The sequence below is a fragment of the Oncorhynchus gorbuscha genome, linkage group LG08 (genome assembly GCF_021184085.1).
Source record: "Oncorhynchus gorbuscha isolate QuinsamMale2020 ecotype Even-year linkage group LG08, OgorEven_v1.0, whole genome shotgun sequence".
NCBI classification, from domain to species: Eukaryota; Metazoa; Chordata; class Actinopteri; order Salmoniformes; family Salmonidae; genus Oncorhynchus; species Oncorhynchus gorbuscha.
In genome coordinates this window covers 68,179,217-68,205,599 of record NC_060180.1, presented here as the reverse complement: position 1 = coordinate 68,205,599, position 26,383 = coordinate 68,179,217, and the positions used below count along the sequence as shown (strand labels likewise).

General features: G+C 41.9%; 1 protein-coding gene across 3 annotated transcripts; it reads left to right on the top strand.

Annotated features, from left to right (window-relative positions):
- Positions 1 to 750: 750 nt before the first annotated feature.
- Positions 751 to 26,209, top strand: ro60 (Ro60, Y RNA binding protein). Of its 3 annotated transcripts, XM_046360438.1 has the most exons (10): positions 8,780 to 8,865; positions 9,159 to 9,542; positions 12,833 to 13,423; positions 13,701 to 13,921; positions 15,461 to 15,607; positions 15,709 to 15,846; positions 18,490 to 18,606; positions 18,929 to 19,045; positions 19,316 to 19,462; positions 23,732 to 26,209. In XM_046360438.1, exons 3-10 carry the CDS (start codon positions 12,850 to 12,852, stop codon positions 23,885 to 23,887), a joined length of 1,617 nt encoding a protein of 538 aa, XP_046216394.1. In that variant the 5' UTR covers positions 8,780 to 8,865; positions 9,159 to 9,542; positions 12,833 to 12,849; the 3' UTR covers positions 23,888 to 26,209. The 3 variants fall into 3 exon arrangements, with proteins under 3 accessions (XP_046216393.1, XP_046216392.1, XP_046216394.1); XM_046360437.1 differs by lacking the exons at positions 8,780 to 8,865; positions 9,159 to 9,542 and adding an exon at positions 751 to 958; XM_046360436.1 differs by lacking the exon at positions 9,159 to 9,542 and having other exon boundaries at positions 8,743 to 8,865.
- Positions 26,210 to 26,383: the final 174 nt, after the last annotated feature.

Genomic DNA, 26,383 nt, shown 5'->3' with positions numbered 1-26,383 from the left:
TCATGATGCTCTCTGCGCTTTTAACGGACCTCTGAGACTATCACAGTGCAGGTGCATTTATACGGCGACTTGATTACACACAGGTGGATTGTATTTATCATCATTAGTCATTTAGGTCAACATTGGATCATTCAGAGATCCTCACTGAACTTCTGGAGAGAGTTTGCTGCACTGAAAGTAAAGGGGCTGAATAATTTTGCACGCCCAATTTTTCCGTTTTTGATTTGTTAAAAAAGTTTGAAATATCCAATAAATGTTGTTCCACTTCATGATTGTGTCCCACTTGTTGTTGATTCCTCACAAAAAAAATACAGTTTTATATCTTTATGTTTTAAGCCTGAAATGTGGCAAAAGGTCGCAAAGTTCAAGGGGGTCGAATACTTCGCAAGGCTCTGTATACTGTATTCTACTGTATTTTAGTCAATGCCTTTCCGACAATGCTCATCCTAAAATGTATATATTCCTTAATTCCATTCTTTTACTTTTAGATTTGTGTGTATTGGTGTGAGTTGTTAAATACTACTGCACTGTTTGAGCTAGAAACACAAGCATTTCGCTACACCCGCAATAACATCTGCTAAATATATGTATGTGACCAATACAATTCGATTTGATTGGATTTGAACAGATCACCAACTAACTAGCCTGAGACAAGGCGGAGCCTAGCCCACAAAGATCTCCCCCACTGCACGAGCCCGAGGGGGGCGCCAAACCAGACAGGAAGATCACGTCAGTGACTCAACCCACTCAAGACGAGTATAGCGAGAGAAAAAGCCTTGCAAGATGTGATGCACACGTCCTAGGGACAACATGAGAGAGCACTAACAAGCCAGTGACTCAGCCCCCGTAATAGGGTCAGAGGCAGAGAATCCCAGTGGAGGGGTCACTCCAATGCCGTGCCGTTCATCTTCACACCCCTTGTTCCAGGCTACAGTCAACCATAGGACCTACTGAAGAGGTGAGTCTTCAGTAAAGACTTAAAGGTTGAGAGAGAGTCTGCTTCTCTCACATGGATCGGCAGACCATTCCATAAAAATGGAGCTCTATAGGAGAAAGCACTGCCTCCAGCTGTTTGCTTAGAAATTATAGGGACAATGAGAAGGCCTGCGTCTTGTGACTGTAGCGTACGTGTAGGTGTGTACGGCAGGACCCAATCGTAAAGATAGGTAGGAGCAAGTTTATGTATTGCTTTGTAGGTTAACAGTAAAAGCTTGAAATCAGCCCTTGCCTTAACAGGAAGCTAGATGGAAAGGCTAACACTGGAGTAGTAGGATCAAATGTTTGGGTTCTAGTCAAGATGCTAGCAGACCGATTTATCACTAGCTCAAGTTTATTTAGTGCTTTATCCGGGTAGCTGGAGAGTAGAGAGTTGCAGTTGTCTAATCTTGAAGTGACAAAAGCATGGCTTATTCAGAGATTTATCACACCCAAAAGTGACATAAGACCATTACTGATAACTAAATTGCAACCTTCCCAGTCGGCATATGTAAATGCTTTTGGATCAAAGATAATTTATAGAGGAATATCACAAGAGGACATACCACATTTATTTTATTGTGTTACTATTTTTTTGTGTGCAAATGTTCTTACCTTTTAACTCTGCATTGTTGGGAAAGGGCTAGTATGTAAGCATTTCACGGTAAAGTCTACACCTATTGTATTCACCGCATGTGACAAATAAAATTATATTTGATTTCAGACTGCAACCGGACTGCAAATTGTTGTATATTTCATACATAGGCTACTACATACAAATGTACTGCACAAAACCTCTTGGTCCTTAAACAATGATTATTGATTATGAAGCAAATGCCATGGTATTATTCTTGTATGTATTAGCAGTACCGAATGCCAATTCATGCTTGCTGACTAAGTATTCATTACAGTATCAATTCATTTGAATTGCACACATTTTAAATCAAGCAGCAGATAATAATCGGATCACTGTGCTAAATAGTCCCCCTTCGGTCCTAAAACTGTCCCCTCTGTGTGTCCTCTTCCTGTTTCTGTCTTTAAAACCCATTGTGTAAGGAGAGAGGAAAATCCACTCTCCTTAAAACATACCATTTATAAGAATATAGTAAGTCTGATGGCAGATTGAAGATAACAACACATTGTTAAGGTAATCAGTTTGCCTTCCATATTTTAGTCAACATTGTCCTCTGGTGGTATGATAAATTGACCCATAAGAGAGGTTCTACTAAGCTATATGGAATTGTTTTAAGAAGGTCAAACCAAGGATCCTTTTGCTATTTGATTTAGATTTTTAAGACCCCTTGAAGTATTAAAAAAATATCACAAAAAAAAAGTTTTTGGTGGGGGGGAGGGCTTACTGCTATTAGCCGATACAATCACATTGAATAACAGATTCATTACATGGAACTGATAGTCCCCCCCAAATCTTTTCAAAGGAAATTCTTCTGAAGTGTCTGTCCTATAGCTGAGAGATATACAGTAAGAAATATCAGGATTTTGTATTATTATTATTTTACATGCATTTAACCCTGTTACGCGGAGCGGGTGAACCCAAGAGCAGACTCAGACGAGGAGACTGGGATAAGGTAACCAAGGTATTTATTGAAAAACAGGGGGGAGATGGGGTGCAGGGCAGGGAAAGCTTGGGCGGGTTGCAGGAAGCCAGGTGCTGAGGCTGAAGCGAGGGGAGTTGGGGCTGGGTAAGCAGGTCCGGAGAGGAATCCAAGGAAGCAGTAGAATGGGGGGTCCAGGACAGGGTAGCGGGACTGATGAGACGTGGGACTGGAGACAGGGACCAGAGTCAGAGCGGACAGAACTGTAGCGGAGAGGAAAACCGTGTCAGGCAAGGGAAAACAGGCACAACACAAAAACAAGATCTAAGCAGGAACAAATAGCTAAAAACATAGACTGACTGAGCAAAGGTTATGATCTGGGAGCGTAAAGTGGAAGGGCTGAGTATTTGTAGAGGTCTTGATTATGGAACAGGTTGCAGCTGGTCTCCAGCACACCTGTCTCTGCCCACACAATCACACACACACAGAGAGAGAGAGAGAGAGAGAGGGAGAGTGGCGGCAGGTTAGGGAGACACAGGATGAGCAGTAGAGGGCGTGGTGTACGCAGATCTAACAAACCCCTTATTTTTAGCACTAAACATTTTCCCTATACAGTATACTGTACTTCCATTCATTTTTCTCAACTGGTACAGGGGGACCTTCAGACGAGTCTTGTGGGGCCTGTGGGGTTTACAAGGTTCAGAATCTGAGTTTAGTTAAGGCCCAGTTTTCCTTTTCATTTATGCATCTGGTTATGATTGATCCTGATTCTGTAATTCCCCTATTATGCAATCCAGGATACAATCAAACTGGTTGATATTAAGACAGTTTTTCCAATTTAGAATCATTCTGATCGTGGGTCACATTCAGTAGCCAAATGTTGTCCAAAGTTGCAGATAGAAATACCATGAAAAAAAGCCAACGTAATTCCTTGTTCTACAGGTGAGAGGTATGTTTATTCTAAAAGTTGCATCCTGCTGAACACACCCCAGATACTACAATATGGGTGTAGGATTAGTTGGTATAGTGGGTAGGTTTTAATGGGTGTAGGGTTAGTTGGTATAGTGGGGAGGTTTTAATGGGTGTAGGGTTAGTTGGTATAGTGGGTAGGTTTTAATGGGTGTAGGGTTAGTTGGTATAGTGGGGAGGGTTTAATGGGTGTAGGGTTAGTTGGTATAGTGGGGAGGGTTTAATGGGTGTAGGGTTAGTTGGTATAGTGGGGAGGTTTAATGGGTGTAGGGTTAGTTGGTAGGGCAATTTGTCTTCCATTTCCCCCGTCCGTTTTCCCTTCCCTTTTGTGTCATAAAGTGTAATGAATTCACATTCCAGAACAGTAGGTGGAAACACAGGGCTAGTTAAGACAATGAGATGAATAGGGAGGCTGTGACTTGCCTCACATTCCAGTACAGTAGGTGGAAACACAGGGCTTGTTAAGACAATGAGATGAATAGGGAGGCTGTGACTTGCCTCACACTCCAGTACAGTAGGTGGAAACACAGGGCTAGTTAAGACAATGAGATGAATAGGGAGGCTGTGACTTGCCTCACAATCCAGTACAGTAGGTGGAAACACAGGGCTAGTTAAGACAATGAGATGAATAGGGAGGCTGTGACTGGCCTCACACTCCAGTACAGTAGGTGGCGGTGTATGCACCTTTTAGTTGGTTGCGATCCGCAGCTGCTGCTGCTATCTCACAGTCTCTGCTATCACAGTCTCTGCTGTCTCACAGTCACTGCTATCCAACAGTCTCTGCTATCTCACAGTCTCTGCTATCTCACAGTCTCTGCTATCCCACAGTCTCTGCTATCCAACAGTCTCTGCTATCCAACAGTCTCTGCTATCTCACAGTCTCTGCTATCCAACAGTCTCTGCTATCTCACAGTCTCTGCTATCCAACAGTCTCTGCTATCTCACAGTCTCTACTATCTCACAGTCTCTGCTATCTCACAGTCTCTGTTATCCCACTGTCTCTGCTATCCCACAGTCTCGATCTCACAGTCTCTGCTATCAAACAGTCTCTGCTATCACAGTCTCTGCTCTCTCACAGTCTCTGCTATCCCACTGTCTCTGCTATCCCACAGTCTCGATCTCACAGTCTCTGCTATCTCACAGTCTCTGCTATCAAACAGTCCCTGCTATCACAGTCTCTGCTATCCCACAGTCTCTGCTATCCAACAGTCTCTGCTATCAATTCCTTCCTTCACTTTGTCATTAAGGGGTATTGTATGTAGATTCACAAGGAAAAAACATTCCTTTAATAAATGTATGAATAAGCTGTGAAGTAACAAAAATTATTCCATTCCAGCCGTTACAATGAGCCTGTCCTCCTATAGCTCCTCCCACCCGCCTTCACTGATTTCTAGACATCATTGAAATGTGAGTCAGATAAATAGTTTTTTGTCTTAAAGGGGCAGTGTTGTATTATGACACAGGCTTGAATATGCGAGGTAGCCAATAGGCAAAAGGTAGCATAATTTGTCTGATTCTCTGTAATAATGATGTATTTTTATTTTATTTCACCTTTATTTAACCAGGTAGGCTAGTTGAGAACAAGTTCTCATTTGCAACTGCGACCTGGCCAAGATAAAGCATAGCAGTGTGAACAGCATTATGATATGGAAATAATAATGCTTTTTATTTTGTAAAGTGTTTTCTTGCATCAAACAACGCAACAACATGTTCAGTCACATCCTTGTCTGAAGGACAAGTGGATAAACAGGTTCATGTCAATGTCACGAGTTGGTCCCTCTCCTTGTTCGGGCAGTGTTCGGCAGTCGAAGTCGCCGACCTTCTAGCCATCGCTGATCCTCTTTTCATTTTCCTTTGGTTTTGTCTTGTCTTGTATCACACCTGTTTCCAATCCCATTCATTGCATGTTGTGTATGTAACCCTCTGTTCTCCCTCATTGTCCTTGTCGGTGATTGTTTGTTTGTAAGCTATGTGCCAGATATGTACTGGTGTGCAACGGGTTTTGTATCCACTTGTATTATTTTGTATATTTTGGTTTTCAGAGATTTTGAGCACTTATTAAACTGCTCTGTTTTATACCAAGTTTGTTCTTCTGCGCCTGACTTCCCTGCCTCCAGCACGCACCCTTACAGTCAAGCCCTGCATTATGATCAAAAATCCACAGTAGGATACATGGCCACTGTTAAATTGTAACTTAAAGCGGGTACATGGAAGTTGTACAGAATTTCCACAATGTTTGAGTTTGTGCTCTGCAATATTGTCAACATACTGACATTTTCAACCTCCCCCTGTCTTTTCCTGTAGTGCTCGGTCCTCCTTTTCCTGTAGTCCACAATAATCTCCTTTGTGTTTGATCACGTTGAGGGAGAGGTTGTTGTCCATGCATCACACGGTCAGGTCTCTGACCTCCTCCCTATAGGCTGTCTAATTGTTGTCGGTGATCAGGCCTACCACTGTTGTGTCGTCAGCAAACTTAATGCTGGTGTTGGAGTCGTGCCTGGCCATGCAGTAGTGGGTGAACAGGGAGTACAGGAGGGGACTGAGCACGCACCCCTAGGGAGCTCCAGTGTTGAGGATCAGCGTGGCAGATGTGTTGCTACCTACCCTCACCACCTGGGTCGGCCCATCAGGAAGTCCAGGATCCAGTTGCAGAGGGAGATGTTTAGTCCCAGGACCCTTAGTTGGTGATGAGCTTTGAGGGTATTATGGTGTTGAAAGCTGAGCTGTAGTCAATGAATAGCATTCTCAGATAAGTGTTCCTTTTGTCCATGTGGGAAAGGGCAGTGTGGAGTGCAATAGAGATTGCATCATATGTGGATCTGTTTGGGCGGCATGCAAATTAGAGTGGGGCTAGGGTTTCTGGAATAGTGGTGTTGATGTGAGCCATTACCAACCTTTCAAAGCACTTAATGGCTACGGACGTGAGTGCTATGGGTCTGTAGTCATTTAGGCAGGTTGCCTTTGTGTTCGTGGGCACAGGGACTATGTTGGTCTGCTTGAAACATGTTGGTATTACAGACTCAATCAGGGACATGTTGAAAATGTCAGTGAAGACACCTGCCAGTTGGTCAGCACATGCCTGATTCACACGTCCTGGTAATCCGTCTGGCCCCATAGCCTTGTGTATGTTGTCCTGTTTAAAGGTCTTACTCACGTTCGCTACGGAGAGCGTGATCACACAGTCGTCCGGAACAGCTGATGCTCTCGTGCATTTCTCAGTGTTGCTTGCCTCGAAGCGAACAAAATAATGTTCATGTTATTTTATTTTTTATAAATGTATTATTACATTTGCTTATGAGCCTATTAAAATCGACATGGATTAGAATTTAATTTCTTTTGAACAAGGTCTTCACTTTGCAATGTCTTGAAATCTGGACCTTTATTTTGAAGGTTTCTCATTACATAAAAAAAGATGACGTCGTCGTTAGTGCCGCTAGCATAATTGTAGTCCGAGACTAGCCTTGAATAAATAGTATTCTGCCAGCAGCACAGACAACGACGTCAATTAGTATGGTAATGCTAAAACCCTCAAAAATAAAAGCCTGCATTTCAAAACATTGCATAACTCATTCAAATACTATTCATGTTTAATCAATTGCCACTTTTATGGTGCCAACAACAAAATACAGAACAGTAATTTATGAAAACAAATATATGGTTATAAAAACTTGTTTTTTTAGATCAGTAATGAAAAAATACAATGTTGACACTGATATGTTAAGAATATTGGCCTGTAGAGAGAACATTTCTACCTGTCTCAGCTAAAGTGTGGTGGGAAATACTCAGTAGGGTCTCTACTAACCTTATATGTGTAGTTTTGGAGGGGGACTGTGTCGTACATACCCAGCAGTACTTTATTCTTCACCCCCTCCATAGCCCCCAATGCAATACAATAGATTGTAAGAAGGATACATATTGGCTTGTAGAGCGAAAACCTTTCTACCTGTCGCAGCTAAAGTGGGCTGGGATATACTCAGTAGGGTCTCTACTAACCAAATATAGTTAGTTTCTTTATAAGCCAATATGTCATTAATATGCAGTGTCTTGCATTGCAGTGAATAGTGTGTGTTGAGTAAGGTGTCATCAGTATTCTGTATTCAACCCGTTGCTCAGCACGAGACCCATTTATTTATTTAACCCTTATTTTACCAGGTAAGTTGACTGAGAACACCTTCTCATTTACAGCAACGATCTGAGGAATAGTTACAGGGGAGAGGAGGGGGATGAATGAGCCAATTGTAAACTGGGGATGATTAGGTGGCCATGATGGTACAAAGGCCAGATTGGGAATTTAGCAAGGACACCATGGTTGACAACCGTACATTTACAATATGTGCCATGGGATCTTTAGTGACCACAGAGAGTCAGGACACCCATTTAACGTCTCATTCGAAAGATACAGAGCAATGTTCCCAATTAATGCCCTGGGTCATTGTGATATATTGTTTAGACTAGAGCAAAGGGTGCCTCCTACTGGCCCTCCAACACTACTTCCAGCAGCATCTGGTCTTCCATCCAGGGCCAACGCTGCTTAGCTTTCAGAAGCAAGCCAGCAGTGGGATGCAGAGTGGGATGCTGCTCGCATTTAAGTTTGTCAATTTGAGCAATTCCAACAGCATATATTTGTATTTTATTAAACGTATTTATATAAATATATGTCAAATTATCCATGTATTACAATGCTGTGGAGAAAAAAAAACGATTTTCAAAAACTTTAGTGTGTCTTTGCAGAAGGACTCTTATTTTGAAGGAGAAAATAAAGCGTGTGTTCGTAAATTCACACTGGCGTGCCAAGGTGTGTACATTCATTGTCCGTTCATAAATTCAGAGCACACACTGGACGCTCTGGCCGAGGAGGAGTGTTTGTCCGAGCGTTCTGACCTCACAACGGCAGTCAAGCACCCAAGTTAACTGGTTAAAGTTGGCTACCTTGCCAGCTACCTCCAGACATAAATGAGAGAACACCTCACTCTGACCATTGTTCTCGCACTATAGCTGCGCTGTTTAGGCTGTGTTCTTGTTATATAGAGTGTTGGTGACTATAACTGTGCAGCTGGCAACAATTGAATAGTTGTTGTTTTTTTTGGCCGACGTTTACTGATACCGATCATATTCAACGGGTGTTGCGCGTTCATAAATTCATCAGTTATTCGGCACCCTGTCACTCAGACGACAGCGCTCTGAATTCGGATTAGATAGCCAGAGTGAATTTACGAACGCACCCAAAAAGGGCTCCTTGCGGTCTGCATAACATCCTGATGCGAGGAGAACGGTACTAATTCATCGGTCTGTAGGGTTCCCCCAGTGACGCCCATACGACCTGAAAATCAACTATTAGCTACGTTATTAACTAGTCACAGGGTGTGTGGTAAGTGGAATAACTAATCTGTGTGATGTTTTTGTCTTCAAAATAGAAACCGATTTTTTTTAAAATTCTAAATGTGTCCGTATCGCTAGGCCAGATAATACTGTGCAAACAGTGTGGCTAACTACAGCTAGCGATCATCGCAGCCACATCACTAACTCTGGGTTTGCTCTTTTCTATTTTCCCCAATTTTGTTTAGTGACTGGCATGCATTTTTTTTTCTTTTCGTTACTCACCAAAGTCACTAGCTATGTTACTGGAGTGCTGACAACTTTTTTTTTGTGTCGTTTCCCCAGAAATACCGGTAAACGTTATTGAACATTTTGTTTTCCTCCAGACTGTTGCTCGTTAAGACCCGGTGTCTCGGCTCGGAAACTGTTCCTCCATCCAGGGATGACAAATGTGTTGTACTCCGAATTGTCCCGTTATCTCCACTGTTAAAACTAGACGTTTGAAAAATGACGGGAATTTATTTTAAACCTATTGGTTTAACAGTAATGGTACAACTGGGGAGTACAACTCATTCCCCACCCCTGGTTTGAGGTACGTTTCCCGAAGCCATAATTGAATAATATAAACATGAAAGTGTTTTGTCGGATCTGCTGGCCAGCGTCTGGACCAGCGCTACAAGAAGAGCAGCAAAACTAATCCAGAACCGCTCTGACTGGGACTCGAGTTGGGTCGGCAGTGCTTTTCTTTTCTGTTTTGTTTGTTGTAATGATAATTTAAATCGTTGTCATGCCCCGGTGGATGCTTGTAGTTATCTATTAGGAATGTGGCCAGCCAGCTAGTTTGTGTGATAATTGTTAGCTGGCTGGCTACAGTGTAGTAACTGACTAACGTGTTAGCCAACATAAACTGACATTACCAAATTAAGCAGCTGCCGTGCATTGCATTTGGTTGTTGTCTACAGTAGCTAGTTTCACAGCGGTATGACTGTTATTAGCTGGCTAGCCATACAAGGTCTACACTAAGTCAGCAACAAACAATGGCGTGCAAACAGACATTCGCCAAAAGCCATTTACATTTTTTTATTTTTTTATCAACAACTAATTCACCATTTGTCACCGAATCATCAACCTAGATATGATTTATTCTATAAATGTCTAGCATACTTTTGCAACCTTTTTGTTTTGAGTATTAAAAACAATCCAGTTTTTGATTTGTGGTCAAAGTTCTAACGAGTCTTCTACCCCATTAGAAGGGGCCTGGCATGACATTCTGCATCTTCAGTCATATTAAATTAGATTACAGGAAAAACGACGGGAGGAAGGGGTCAGGCCTGACTAAAAAAGAAGACAGGTGGATGGATCAAGAGGACCAAGACAACCAAGAGGATCAACATGGGCATTCCACAGTGGAGATAAGGAAAACTAAGAGTGAACCATAACAAACACAACTGTTCAAAAGTTTGGGGTCACTTAGAAATGTCCTTGTTTTCAACAGTGAAGAGGTGACTGCTGGCCTTCTATGCAGAGTTGCAAAGAAAAAGCAATTTCTCAGACTGCCCAATAAAAATAAAATATTAAGATGGTCAAAGAACAGACACTAGACATAAATATGGCTTATTCTTTGCAGCTCTGCCTAGAAGGCCAGCATCCCGGAGTCGTCTCTTCACTGTTGATGTTGAGACTGGTGTTTTGTGGGCATTATTTATTGAAGCTGCCAGTTGAGGACTTGTGAGGAGTCTGTTTCTCAAACTAGACGCTCTAATGTACTTGTCCCCTTGCTCAGTTGTGCACCGGGGCCTCCCATTCCTCTTTCTATTCTGGTTAGGGCCAGTTTGCGCTGTTCTGTGAAGGGAGTAGTACACAGCATTGTATGAGGTCTTCAGTTTTTTGGCAATTTCTTGCATGGAATAGCATTCATTTCTCAGAACAAAAATAGACTGACGAGTTTCAGAAGAAAGGTCTTTGTTTCTGGCTACTTTGAGCCTGTAATCGAACCCACAAATGCTGATGCTCCAGATACTCAACTAGTTTAAAGAAGGCCAGTTTTATTGCTTCTTTAATCAGGACAACAGTTTTCAGCTGTGCTAACATTATTGCAAAATAGTTTTCTAATGATCAATTAGCCTTTTAAAATGATAAACTTGGATTAGCTAACAACGTGCCATTGGAACACATGAGTGATGGTTGTTGATAATGGGCCTATGTAGATATTCAATTAAAAATCAGTCTTTTCCAGCTACAATAGTCATTGATGAAGGATCATTGATGTTATTTTAATGAACAACGATGTGCTTTTATTTAAAAAACATGGACATTTCTAAGTGACCCCAATCCTTTGAACGGTAGTGTGTGTATATACCAGAGGGTGGATAACAATATACAACTCTAGTGTACGAAGTGGACGGTACATGTTTTGTTTTTAGGCTAAATGTTTACATTATGATTTGCCTCTGAACTGTATGTGAACCCCTCTGCAATCTACTGGCACGAACCATTAAAACCTAGTACTTCAACAGGCTATTTGGTCTCTTTCTCTCTCAAACTACTATCACAAAGCCTACGTGAATATGTGGTTTTTAACAAAAAAATATCAACTGACTCAAATCAGCTCTACATCATTCAGCAGGGAGGTATGCAACTACCCCACATTATACCAGTGGAGAAACTACGTCACCTACATAATTATTACCATATCCCTTTCAACTCACATTCCTTGCAGAAAGAACTGTTTGCAAACCTTTTAATACGTCCAGAAAGACAGTGGTATTTATACTTTAAAATACATATTGTATGTGGATGAAATAATTCTGCCAGTGTTTTTAAATGTCCTAGTTTCATACTTTTTTTTTTCTCCAACTCTATACATCCAAGTGAACCTATGAGGCCCTCGGGGATCAGAGTGACCATTATACCCATTGATGAAACGTATAACAGACAGACACTGCTCAAAAGGAGTTGTTTGTGATATCGACGATTAGTTGCCACTTTATTAGGTTCACCACCAGATTCACGAAAGTAAATTGCTCCTACATACACCAAGTCCCGTGGTCTTGGCTTGCTAGACACTAAAGCTTGCAGAGAAGTATTCAGGTATTCTGTTACTGTTTGGTTGAACTTTAGAATGTGCAAAATGACAGCACAGTCTGATGGTCTTTTGTAACTCAGAACATTGTCGAAACTGTTTTTCTTGTACTGTAAACTACAGACTTATAAACTTGGAACAGTCTTATCTCCTTCCCCAGTTTCATCAACAGTTTTAAATTCGCTGTGTTCCAGATGCATAGGGGGTTGTACCTAATAAAATGACCACTGTATCTATAGAATTTCCAGAATGTGTTCTGAGAATAGCCGGGGTATTAAACGTTTGGCTGTAAGTGTTGAACAGTTGAATCTATTACCCCCAGGAGATGGTACCATTCAGCTTGTCTGGGGATGACAAAGGAGGACTTTAACAAAGCCAAAATAGGAAATGATTGGAAGGGACGAGACGTGTAGATAAATTACTGTTGTGCTTTGTAACTACTTTAAAATGTGGAACTGTTGCACTAAAAATGCAACATTGATTTGGCATACAATTGAAGATTGTAAACGTACAACTTTATGTAAACATTGTGTAACTTCATATTGAACAAATTGCACTTGAAATGAACATTTCTTGCAAATAAATGCATATTTTCACTTTTTTGTGACAATCACTGATTTAATAATCTTTAAATGCAATATTTCAAATGTAATTATTTATATCAAATCAAAACTGCAATTTTTCAGCAAAACAATAGGTTGTAAAAGTATGCTAGACATTTATAGAATAAATCATATCTAGGTTGATGATTCTGTGACAAATGGTGAATTAGTTATTGATTTTTAAATTGTTTTGGCGAATGTCTGTGTGAATATAAAATCAACTTCACCTTGGTTTGCTGATCACCCTAGCAAACCAGTGCTATTGTTCATTCAAAAAAAAGTGTGTTACTTTCAGCTGAAACATCTGTGTCTCTACCTGTCCATTCATCTGACAGTTTAGAGGAGCTATCACATGGAGCCATCGGGACAGGATGCCAACGACCACGGCCAAAACTCAGTTGGCGACGGTGAGCACCCATGGGAGGTAACAGACATGACCAGGTTCCGCCGCTTCATCTGCTACGGCTCAGAAATGGCCATCTATGACACCAAGGAGCACCGGTTGGGCATGGAGAGTGCCCTGGCTCTACTCTCCCTGCTACAGGAGGGCAGGGGTTGCGAGGTGGTGGAGGAGGTCAAAAGGCTGGCTCTGGAGGGCAGGCCAGTCAGGGCCAACCCTTCCCTGTTTGCCTTAGCTGTGTGCTCCCAACATTTGGACCTGAATACCAGACAGGGGGCGTTCCGAGCCCTGGGTGACGTGTGCCGGGCCCCCGAGCACCTCTTCACCTTCATCCAATACAAGAAGGAAGTGAAAGAGAGGATGCATTGCGGGATATGGGGAAGGGCCCTGAGGAAAGCGGTATCGGATTGGTACAACAAACAGGATGCCATGGGTCTGGCTCTGGCGGTGACCAAGTATAAAACGAGAGAGGGCTGGTCGCATCAGGATCTACTCAGACTCTCCCATGCCAAGCCTGCTAATGAAGGTGAGCTGCAAGAGGTTTACAATGTACACACTCTCAAACACTATTATGAATATACAAGGGACATGGTGCAAGATTTAGACTACGTAGAATGTTTTTTTTGTGCGTTGATGACATTTTTTTAATAAAAGGGTTATCCTCATGGTTGAAATCAGTAATACAATAGTATCTTAGTAAAGCCTTTAAAGTAACAAGTGATTGGTGGTATCAGGAGACGTGGTTGAATGCTTTTTTCCCTTCTGTCTGAATTATGCTCTGACAACTCTGCTGTGCTTTGCAGCGATCGTGTTGATCAGTAAATACGTTATGAAAGGATGGAAGGAGGTCCAGGGGGCGTACGCCGACAAGGAGAACTCGGAGGAGGTGATCAAAGTCCTCTCATACCTGGAAGCGGTTGAGAAGGTCAAACACAGTGCAGACGAGATGGAGGTCAGTCATCTAATAGAGGAGCATAGTCTGGAGCGGGAACAACTACTGACAGACCACCTGAAGTCCAAAGTGGTGAGCACCGACCAACATGTGTTTTTAACCACCTCTTTTAAAGGTGTACTTCGCTCAAATTAAAGTAGGTCAGATGTTGAGATGTCCTCGCCACTGCTAGCCTTTTTCTTTTAAAGAGTGTAGTCCCACTCCTCACTCATTTTTGGTTTATTAACTGTGATAGATAGGATAGATAGAGGAGAGCGTGTGCTGAAATATAGCAGTGTGACAGATTCAAATCCATTGCGCGGGAGTATATGTAGGCTGGGGCCTGCGGCTTAGACCACTAGCCTATTCTAAGACCACTAGCCTACTCTAAGACCACTAGCCTACTCTTAGACCACTAGCCTACTCTTAGACCACTAGCCTACTCTAAGACCAATAGACCACTCTTAGACCACTAGCCTACTCTTAGACCACTAGCCTACTCTTAGACCACTAGCCTACTCTTAGACCACTAGCCTACTCTAAGACCACTAGCCTACTCTTAGACCACTAGCCTACTCTTAGACCACTAGCCTACTCTAAGCCCACTAGCCTACTCTAAGCCCACTAGCCTACTCTAAGCCCACTAGCCTACTCTAAGCCCACTAGCCTACTCTTAGACCACTAGCCTACTCTAAGCCCACTAGCCTACTCTTAGACCACTAGCCTACTCTAAGCCCAGCCTAGCTAAGCCCACTACTCTTAGACCACTACTCTAGCCCCTACTCTAAGCCCACTAGCCTACTCTTAGACCACTAGCCTACTCTTAGCCCACTAGCCTACTCTAAGCCCACTAGCCTACTCTTAGACCACTAGCCTACTCTTAGCCCACTAGCCTACTCTAAGCCCACTAGCCTACTCTTAGACCACTAGCCTACTCTTAGCCCACTAGCCTACTCTAAGCCCACTAGCCTACTCTAAGACCACTAGCCTACTCTAAGCCTACTCTAAGCCCACCAGCCTACTCTAAGCCTACTCTAAGCCCACTAGCCTACTCTTAGACCACTAGCCTACTCTTAGCCCACTAGCCTACTCTAGCCCACTAGCCTACTCTTAGCCCACTAGCCTACTCTAAGCCCACTAGCCTACTCTTAGACCACTAGCCTACTCTAAGCCCACTAGCCTACTCTTAGACCACTAGCCTACTCTAAGCCCACTAGCCTACTCTAAGCCCACTAGCCTACTCTTAGACCACTAGCCTACTCTTAGACCACTAGCCTACTCTAAGCCCACTAGCCTACTCTTAGACCACTAGCCTACTCTTAGACCACTAGCCTACTCTAAGCCCACTAGCCTACTCTTAGACCACTAGCCTACTCTTAGACCACTAGCCTACTCTAAGCCCACTAGCCTACTCTTAGACCACTAGCCTACTCTTAGACCACTAGCCTACTCTTAGCCACACTCCTAGCTGTTTTTTTACATCCAGTTCTATGTCTCAATGCCATATTAATGGGAAATATTAGCACCATATAATTATCATGATGGAATTATCACTTTTTCATGTGGAGGGTCTTAAGACAACCTTATTACTTTAGTTTTTTGGTCATATATAATGCCTTTTCTCCACTGCAGGTATGGAAGGCATTGTTAAAGGAGATGCCCATGGAGTCAATGCTAAGGACCCTGGGTAAGATGACCGCAGACCAAGTCCTGGAACCAGGAAGCTCAGACGTGGCAGAGGTGTGCGAGAGGATCCAGAGTGAGGCGGCTTTAAAGAAGGTGAGGTGTACCTACCTACTGTCTCTCACCTTCTGACAACTGGGATTCATTCACATACTGCTTTCCCAGGGATCTATCTAACTGTTTTATTGTTGTCTTAGGCAAAACTCCACCCTTTCAGCGTCTTGACAGCCTCGGAAAACTACAAAAGGGGACAAGGCAACCGGGGGAAAGTGAAATGGGAACCAAACGTTGACATCATAAAAGCGCTGGACTCTGCTTTCTACAAATGTTTCACAGTAAGTCGAGCGTCGCATATACAGATACTCACAGATAGGGAGGGCTATGGGCGGTCATGAAATTTTGTCAGCCAGTCATTGTCAAGCAATTGTTAATTAACATAAACATATTTAGCATAACACTTCATCAGTCTCTCTTTCACAATTTGACAAGCACTTTATAGTGCCTGGAATTTCCCAGCGGCATCCCCCTTGTGTGGGAATATAATAATTAATTCTCAGCTGCGTGACCCCTTGACTTTTTCCACATTTTGTTTCATTACAGCCTTATTCAAATATTTATTTCAAAACAATTCCTCAATCTACACACAATACCCCATAATGACAAAGCGAGAACAGGTTTTTAGACATTTTTGCAAATGTATTATAATTTTTTTTTAAACAATACCTTATTTACATAAGCATTCAGACCCTTTGCTATGAGACTCGAATTTGAGCTCAGAACAACAGCAAAGGACCTTGTGAGGGTGCTGGAGGAAATGGGTACAAAAGCATCTAAAATCCACAGTAAAACGAATCCTATTTCGACATAACCTGAAAGGCCGCTCAGCAAGGAAGAAGCCACTGCTCCAAAACCGCCATTAAAAAAGCCAAACTATGGCATGCAACTGCACATGGGGACAAAGATAGTACTTTTTGGAGAAATGTCCTCTGTTCTGATGAAACAGAAATAGAACTGTTTGGCCATAATGACCATCGTTATGTTTGGAGGAAAAAGGGGGAGGCTTGCAAGCTGAAGAATACCATCCCAACCGTGAAGCACGGGGGTGGCAGCATCATGTTGTGGGGGTGGCAGCATCATGTTGTGGGGGTGCTTTGCTGCAGGAGGGACTGGTGCACTTCACAAAATAGATGGCATCATGAGGGAGGAAAATGATGTGGATATATTGAAGCAACATCTCAACACATCAGTCAGGAAGTTAAAGCTTGGTTCACAAATGGGTCTTCCAAATGGACAATGACCCCAAGCATACTTCCAAAGTTGTGGCAAAATGGCTTAAGGACAACAAAGTCATGGTATTGGAGTGGCCATCACAAAGCCCTGACCTCAATCCCATAGAATATTTGTGGGCAGAACTGAAAAAGCGTGTGAGAGCAAGGAGGCCTACAAACCTGACTCCGTTACACCAGCTCTGTCAGGAGGAATGGGCCAAAATTCACCCAACTTATTGTGGAAAGCTTGTGGAAGGCTACCCAAAATGTTTGACCCAAGTTAAACAATTTAAAGGCAATTCTACCAAATACGAATTGAGGGTATGTAAACCTCTGACCCACTGGGAATGTGATGAAAGAAATGAAAGCTGAAATAAATCATTCTCTGTACTATTATTCTGACATTTCACATTCTTAAAATAAAGTGGCGATCCTAACTGACCTAAGACATGGAATTTTTACTAGGATTAAATGTCAGGAATTGTGAAAAACTGAGTTTAAATGTATTTGGCTAAGGTGTCTGTAAACGTTCGACTTCAACTGTATGTACATTTATATTTTTGCAGAAAAAAAAATACAATTAGCTTTGTCATTATGGGGTATTGTGTGTAGTTTTAAGGAGAGTAAACAATTTAATCAATATTAGAATAAGGCCGTAACGTAACAAAATATGAAAAAGTCAAGGGGTCTAAATACTTTCGAATGCACTCTGTGTGAAAATTGTTTAGTTTTAGAAGTGACCGTTATCATGCACCTGTCTCGGTAACAGATGCTGGGGGGGGGGGGGGATGTATCATCTATGCACTTAATTTGCAAACGGTGGACGCTTTTCCCGTAGTTAATTTTCATGCCAGCCAGGTTTGCTATACTCTTGTTGTAAAGCGAAGCGATGTGTTTAGTGTTAGGAAATAAATATAGTAGGCCTAGCCTATTGAAAGCTGATGGGATCCTCTTTTTAATAGAGGCCATCAACTGTTTTCTCACGCAATTGCCTATGGGGCTATGGGATCTCATGAAGTGTTTGATTTTCGATCACTTTTGCATTGATGTCACAGTGATTAGAGGGACAATAGAGTGCTGAGTCGGCTACTAATGACCATTAACAGCATCAGAGCTTGGAGAACCTTAGTTACCGTGACTAAAGGGTCAAATGGAATTTGACTGCGGTCGTTACTCGTCACCGCCGGTTTGGCTGTAATGCGGTCACCGTAACAGCAATACTCACAGAGTCGTGTTCACAAATGCGAAACGTTAATTGTCCCCCACGATGAAATGGATACGTTTGTCGCACACGATATCTGACGGCACTGGCCCATTTTTTACGAAACTTGGGTGAATGATGCGTAGTGCCATAGAGATCCGGGTTTTTCAAAATGACACTGATTGGCCCAAGGTGGGAGCTATAGTAATTAACTGAAACGTGTTAGTGACACACTATCTTAATTGGGATGCATCATTCTTGAGGGACGACATGTTTACTGTTGCATGTTTTGTTTTTTTCATGACATTTTAGTCATTTAGCAGATGCTCTTATCCAGAGCGACTTACAGAAGTAATTAGGGTTAAGTGCCTTGCTCAAGGGCACATTGACAGATTTTTAACCTAGCCGACTCTGGATTGAACCAGCAACCTTTTTCGGGTTACTGGACCGGGTTACTGTTAAGCGTTAGGCAACCTGCCACTTCACTTCACTTGTGTTCCTTTCCTGAGAACGTGGAGCCGGCGGGGAAGCGCTTTGTGGTGGCGGTGGACATTAGCACATCACTGAGCAGCATCGTTAAGGGGACCTCCGTCAGCACAGCTGTAGTGGCTGCAGCCATGACCATGGTGAGTCAACACAATATGAGCGGGTACTCCTAAACAAGGCTAAATGACTACGGTAGTAGTTTGCAGCTGTGTTTCAAAGCGGTGTCTCTAACAATTGGAAGACGGGTCTCTGGAGGAAGGTATAGTCATGGAAAAGGGTCTGTTGACACGTTCTATGGATTCCTGCCATGCCCCCCCCCCCATCTCAAGAGAGCACAGGCATTGCATACGTGCTTTGTAATGAGGACTTGTCATTTTTACATTTGAATGATAATAATTCCTGGCATCTTAGAGAGGGACTATTTCAGCATTGTGTTCTAAGTTGGTTGTATCTATGTTACAGGTTTTTGCGCGGACGGAGGCAGAGACACAGGTTATGGCCTACTCTGAAGGAACTATAGTTCCTTGCACCATCACTGAAGGCATGTCTCTTCGACAAGTAGCAACTGAGCTGGTCAAGGTATGGAAACAAGAAGTGTCTCTCTGCAAACTATGCACCTCTGAATGACAAACTTTTTTTTTAACAGAAAGCTTACTTGGAAAAAACTAAATTATCTTGTCAAAGTTCTAAAAGTTCACTGAATGGCAATAAGAAAAGCTAATTTCCGTTTTGTTACGCTGGGCCCTACTGAACATTATCAATTTCTCAGATAAAATATGAGGTTGTAAAATTTGAATGACTGTGTGTCGTGTTCATAGCTGACCCCCTGTGTCAACCACCTGTTCACAGATCCCCAGTGGTTATACAGACTGCGCTCTCCCCATCCTGTGGGCCTCGGAGAAGAGGATCACTGTGGACATGTTCATCATATTCACCAACAGTGCCTGCTGGCACGGCGAGGCCAATCCAACGGAGTGTCTGAGGATGTACAGACATGTAAGACACTTCTGTAGTGTACCACTGTCCCTCCCCTCTTAACTCCTTATTTGTTTGGTTGCATAGATATACAGCCTCATTATTACATCATTATATTGTATGTCATTACGTGGAACTACAACACTGTAGTGGCGAACATGGCATGACACATCCGCAAATATTGTATGCTCTGATCGGTCTTAATCATGTCAAATTAAGTGGCCTGTTCAACCTATCTTTCGTATCGTCTGAGATTCCCAAAGATTGGAAAGCTGCCGCGGTCATCCCCCTCTTCAAAGGGGGAGAGACTCTAAACCCAAACTGCTACAGACCTATATCTATCCTACCCTGCCTTTCTAAGGTCTTCGAAAGCCAAGTTAACAAACAGATTACAGACCATTTTGAAATCCACCGTACCTTCTCCGCTATGCAATCTGGTTTCCGAGCTGGTCATGGGTGCACCTCAGCCACTCTCAAGGTCCTAAACGATATCATAACCGCCATCGATAAGAGACATTACTGTGCAGCCGTATTCATCGACCTGGCCAAGGGCTTCGACTCTGTCAATCACCACATTCTTATCGGCAGACTCAACAGCCTTGGTTTCTCAAATGACTGCCTCGCCTGGTTCACCAGCTACTTCTCAGACAGAGTTCAGTGTGTCAAATTGAAGGGCCTGTTGTCCGGACCTCTGGCAGTCTCTATGGGGATGCCACAGGTTTCAAATCTCGGGCCGACTCTCTTCCCTGTATACATCAATGATGTTGCTCTTGCTGCTGGTGCTTCTCTGATCCACCTCTACGCAGACGACACTATTCTGTATACCTCTGGCCCTTCTTTGGACACTGTGTTAACTAACCTCCAGACAAGCTTCAATGCCATACATCTCTCCTTCCGTGGCCTCCAACTGCTCTTAAATGCAAGTAAAACTAAATGCATGCTCTTCAACCGATCGCTGCCCGCAGTCCAGCATCACTACTCTGGACGGTTCTGACTTAGAATATGTGGACAACTACAAATACCTAGGTGTCTGGTTAGACTGTAAACTCTCCTTCCAGACTCACATTAAGCATCTCCAATCCAAAATGAAATCTAGAATCGGCTTCCTATTTCGCAACAAAGCATCCTTCACTCATGCTGCCAAACATACTCTCGTAAAACTGACCATCCTACCGATCCTCGACTTCGGCGATGTCATAGCCTCCAACACTACTCAGCAAATTGGAAGCAGTCTATCACAGTGTCATCCGTTTTGTCACCAAAGCCCCATATACTACCCACCACTGCAACCTGTACGCTTTCTCGTTGGCTGGCCCTTGCTTCACACTCGCCGCCAAACCCACTGGCTCCAGGTCATCTACAAGTCTCTGCTAGGTAAAGCCCCGCCTTATCTCAACTCACTGGTCACCATAGCAGCACCCACCCGTAGCAGCAGGTATATTTCACTGGTCACCCCCAAAGCTAATTCTTCCTTTGGCCACCTTTCCTTCCAGTTCTCTGCTGCCAATGACTGGAACAAACTGCAAAAATCACTGAAGCTGGAGACTCATATCTCCCTCACTAGCTTTAAGCACCAGCTGTCAGAGCAGCTCACAGATCACTGTACCTGTACATAGCCCATCTTTAAATCGCCCATCCAACTACCTCATCCTCATGCTCATCCCCATACTATATTTATTTATTTATTTATCTTGCTCCTTTGCACCCCAGTAACTCTACTTGCACATTCATCTTCTGCACATCTACCATTCCAGTGTTTAATTGCTATATTGTAATTACTTTGCCAACATGGCCTATTTTAGCCTTACCTCCCTTATCATACCTCATTTGCACACACTGTATATAGAATTTTTCTATTGTATTATTGACTAAGTTTGTTTATCCTATGTGTAACTCTGTGTTGTTGTATGTGTTGACCTGCTTTGCTTTATCTTGGCCAGGTCGCATTTGTAAATGAGAACTTGTTCTCAACTAGGCTACCTGTTTGAAAAAAGGTGAAATAAAAAATTAAATTAATGGTATATTTCCCAAGCCTAGTCAGAGTCTAGAATATAAATATATGTACCAATATATGGACACCGACTCATTCAAGGGTTTTTATTTTTTACTATTTTCTACATTGTAGAAAAATAGTGAAGACAAACAATGAAATAACACACATGGAATCATGTACTAAACAAAAAAGTGTTCAACAAATATAAGTATATTTTAGATTCTCCAAAGTAGCCACCCTTTGCCTTGTTAACAGCTTTTTCACACTCTTGGCATTCGCTCAACCAGCTTCACCTGGAATGCTTATCCAACAGTCTTGAAGGAGTTCCCACGTATGCTGAGCACTTGTTGGCTACTTTTCCTTCACTCTGCAGTCCAACTCATCCCAAATCATCTCAATTGGGTTGAGGTCGGGTGATTGTGGAGGCCAGGTCATCTGATGCCGCGCTCCATCACTCTCCTTCTGGTGAGATAGCTCTTACACAGCCTGGAGGTGTGTTTTGCGTCATTGTCCTGTTGAAAAACAAATTATAGTCCCACTAAGTGCAAACCAGATGGGATGGCATATCGCTGCAGAATGCTGTGGTAGCCATGCTGGTTAAGTGTGCCTTGAATTTTAAATAAGTCAGACCGTGTCACCAGCAAAGCACCATTATACCACCACCTCCATGCTTCACGGTGGGAACCACACATGCGGAGATCATCCGTTCACCTTCCCTGCGTCTCAGAAAGACACGGCGGTTGGAACCAAAAATCTCAAATTTGGACTTGTCAGACCAAAGGACAGATTTTCACCGATCTAATGTTTATTGCTCGTGTTTCTTCTTTTTATTGGTGTCCTTTAGTAATGGTTTCTTTGCTGCAATTTGACCATGAAGGCCTGATTCACACAGTTTCCTCTGAACAGTTGAAGTTGAGATGTGTCTGTTACTTGAACGCTGAAGCATTTATTTGGGCTGCAAATTCTAATGAACTTATCCTTTGCAGCAGATGTAACTCTGGGTCTTCCTTTCCTGTGGCGGTCCTCATATGAGAGCCAGTTTCATCATAGCGCTTGATGGTTTTTGCGACTGCACTTGAAGAAACTTTCAAAGTTCTTGAAATGTTCCATTTTGACTGACCTTCATGTCTTAAAGTAATGATGGACTGTCATTTCTCTTAGTTTATTTGAGCTGTTCTTGCCATAATAAGAACATGGTCTTTTGCCAAGTAGGTTCTATCTTCTGTGTACCAACCCTACCTTGTCACAACACAGCTGATTGGCTCAAATGCGTTAAGAAGGATAGAAATTCCACAAATTAACTTTTAACCTTGCACACCTGTTAAATGCATTCCAGGTGGCGACCTCATGAAGCTAGTTAAGAGTGTGCAAAGCTGTCATCAAGTCATAAGGTGGCTACTTTGAAGAATCTACAATATATTTAGATTTGTTTAACACTTTTTTTTGGTTACTACACAATTCCATGTTTGTTATTTCATAGTTTTGATGTTCAATATTATTAGACAGTGTCGAAAATAGTAAAAATAAAAGAAAAACCCTTGAATGAGTAGGTGTGTCCAGATGTTTGATTGGTTCAGTGCATTCGGAAAGTATTCAGAACCCTTGACTTTGTCCACATTTTGTTACGTCACAGCCTTAATCTAAAATGGATTAAATTGTCTTTTTGCCCTCAATCTACACACAATACCCCATAATGACAAAGCAAAACATGTTTGTAGGAATGTTTGCTAATTTATTCTAAATATCATAATTACGTAAGTATTCAGACCCTTTACTCAGTACTTTGTTGACGCACCTTTGGCACTGATTACAGCCTTAAGTCTTCACAGCTATTTTGATGCTATCCCTTGAAATTCATCCACAGGTATTTTGTGTATGTCCATTACATGAAATCCAAATAAAAATCCATTTAAATTACAAAATAGGAAAAACGCCAAGGGGGTGAATACTTTTGCAAGGCAGTGTATATGCAGGTGTGAATTTATCACGTATTTCTTCAACTTGATTGGAGTCCATCTCAAGAATGATCAATGGAAACTGGATGCACCTGAGCTCAATTTTGAGTCTCATAGCAAAATGTCTGAATACTTATGTAAACGCAGTGTTTTTTTTGTTCTTTTGTAATACATTTCTAAATCTGTTTTTGCTTTATCATTATGGAGTGTCTTAATACATTTTAAGCCAAGGGGTCTGAATACTTTCCAAAGGCACTGTGTGTGTATATATAATGGTTTGAATAGACAGTATGCACAGTATATGAATATAAAAGAGTCTCGGTTGTGTTTTGTTTTTGCTAGAAAATGGGTATCTTCTCCAAACTTATGGTGTGTGGGTTGACCTCCAACGGCCTATCCATCGCTGACCCCGCCGAGGACAGGGGCATGCTGGACCTCTGCGGCTTTGACCTGGGAGCCATAGAGGTCATCCGTAACCTAGCCCTGGACCTGATCTGAGAACAGATTCTGGACAGTGCAAAGACGAGAAAGAAAAATATGGAGAGAATTGGTGGAAATACCTTGAAATGGATGTGGCTTGAAACGACGCAGAGAGCAGATATTTTTTTTTTTTTTTAAGTTGATATTTACAATAACGATTTCTTCAATTTATCATAAATATCATGACCACAAAAAAATGATACGGTCTCCCTATTGGTCATGTTGAGAGGTTAGCATGTCTTGGGGGTCTGATGCATAATGTGCTTTCATTTCTAACCAGTAAAACAGAGGAAAATACTCTCAAATAAAAAGTGACATCTGTACTTTTTGGGCTCCCGAGTGGCACAGCCTCTCCGTGCTAGAGCTGTTACTACAGACCCTGGTTAGATTCCAGGCTGTATCACAGCCGGCGGTGCACAATTGTCCCAGCGTCGTCTGGGTTAGAGTTTGGCCGGTGTAGGCCATCGTTGCAAATAAGAATTAGTTCTTAACTGACTTACCTAGTTAAATAAATCAAATAAATACTCACACCTCATATCTAATATTTGAGCTCAAATCCAAAATACTGGAGTATAGAGCCAAAATTCAAAGTTTTAGCTTCACCGTCCAAATAAATAGGGGGGTTTATGTAAGAAGGAATCCCTGTACACATCTACCACTGGAGGATGGCTCAAAATAATGGCTGGAACACCGTTTGATACCATTTCACTGTTTACACTCCAGTTATTACTACACGCCTGTCCACCCCAATTAAGGTGCCACCAATCTCCTTTGCTATGTTATAGCAAGTTTGATGTGAACATGGAGCCCTTTTTATAATCTATCCATTTTTCATCATTTAGCAAACTCACTTATCCTGTGTGACTTACAGGAGCAAATCAACAGATGGTTAGTCTGTTCAGGGATTCAAACCAGTGACCTTTTGGTTATTAGCCCAATGTGCTTAACCGCTAGGCAACCTGCCTCCCCTTGTCCCTTTTGTCTTCTTCAATTGGTCTAATCACTATATAGAAGACTAACCAACTTATTTTGTTTGATTGGAGTATATATTTTTTTGTTTTTTTTATTAGGTCAAACTCATAATAGAATAGACTTGTTGCACTTAAACATGTAACATGCGAATCCATTTAGTTTATTTTGCTTTGTCACAAGTCAAAACAAGGAAGTATTTGACGCCAAGAGATAAGGGAGTGACTGTCGTCATTGTCACTGGCAGTTTTTGTCCAACCTGCAAATTGGTTTATTCCCTGGGTCATATGTTCATTAGGGCAGACGTTCGAAAAGATTTTAAAATCTTGTACAATGGAAAATTTAAAATTAACGTTTCTTATTGGACAAGTGCAGGAAGTCCCTCCCTGTTTCAATTGCTTTTCTATTTGGTGCCTAATGATCACGACCCTGGAATCTATTGATTTTATGCATTACCAATGGCTTTTTCTATTGCTGTATCATGTTGTTGAAGGTCAAAACAAGGCCATTTAGTAGTGTGAAGACTGAAGCTGCTAGACGCACATTAAAAGTATTCCAGTGTCGGAGGTTTATGATAAACAAGCACTAATGATAGAATGTCAGTTATACAAATACTTACTAATGTTCCATAGAAACTGACTAGCTACTTTTCCTTTGTAATAGATCCCACTGAATGTACCTTTTTGTCATACTTGTGTAACACTGTAGATATTTAAAATGCTTTATTCTTCAAATATTGAACAAATAAAATGGGATAATACTGAAGATGCTTTACCTTTTAGCAGTCAATTCAATGGGAGAATGATGGTTGACGCTGACATAGTGGAAGTGGAAAGTATTAACTGTGGTTTATTGAATTGTTATTTTCTGTCTTCTGTCATTTCAGATCAACCCTAATTTAGACCCCAAAAAAACAAATTCAGACCTGGTAACTGATTTCTAAAAACCTTTTTACTTTGTGTTGATTTCATCTGATCCAATATAAAAGTATGGCACAAAATATGTCAGTCTATTAAAAGGCCCCGCCAGTTCAGATAGAAGCCCATCTTTGAGGACATCGGTTCGAACGTAGTTAACAAAACATGCTACATTTGAAAATGCTCTAGACTCTAATAATGCATTCATTCTGAGGTAATAATACGTTGGAGTCAGTTGCAATAGTAGAGAATACAGTGGGGCACATTGACAGGTGGAGATAGAATGGCCACAGTCCATATTGATAGAGAAAGTTGAACTGAATCAATTATAAATGTAGGCCTTACTGTCCCATGACTAATCCATTTTCTCTTTCAACTGAAAGGTGATTTCAGTTCATGTTGCATGCCATTTACATTAGCCATAGTGTCAATACAAACCTTAATAAAGTGTTTCATGGACATTTCTTTATGTGTGTATTTACTTTACAAAATGTACCTTTTACAGAGAAGGCAAGCAAGTATTTTATGGCTATAGAAGGGAATTCAAATTGTTTTGAGTCATAATGGCCATGAATGAATCATGATACATTTATGCATTCTATATATGGAGAACAGAGATTATAATAAA

Coding starts and splice junctions, on each gene's coding strand:
- ro60 (XM_046360437.1), top strand. CDS start 12,850: ATGGAGCCATCGGGACAGGATGCCAACGACCACGGCCAAAACTCAGTT. Junction 13,424..13,700: donor TGCCAAGCCTGCTAATGAAG/GTGAGCTGCAAG, acceptor TGTGCTTTGCAG/CGATCGTGTTGATCAGTAAA. Junction 19,463..23,731: donor GTCTGAGGATGTACAGACAT/GTAAGACACTTC, acceptor TGTTTTTGCTAG/AAAATGGGTATCTTCTCCAA.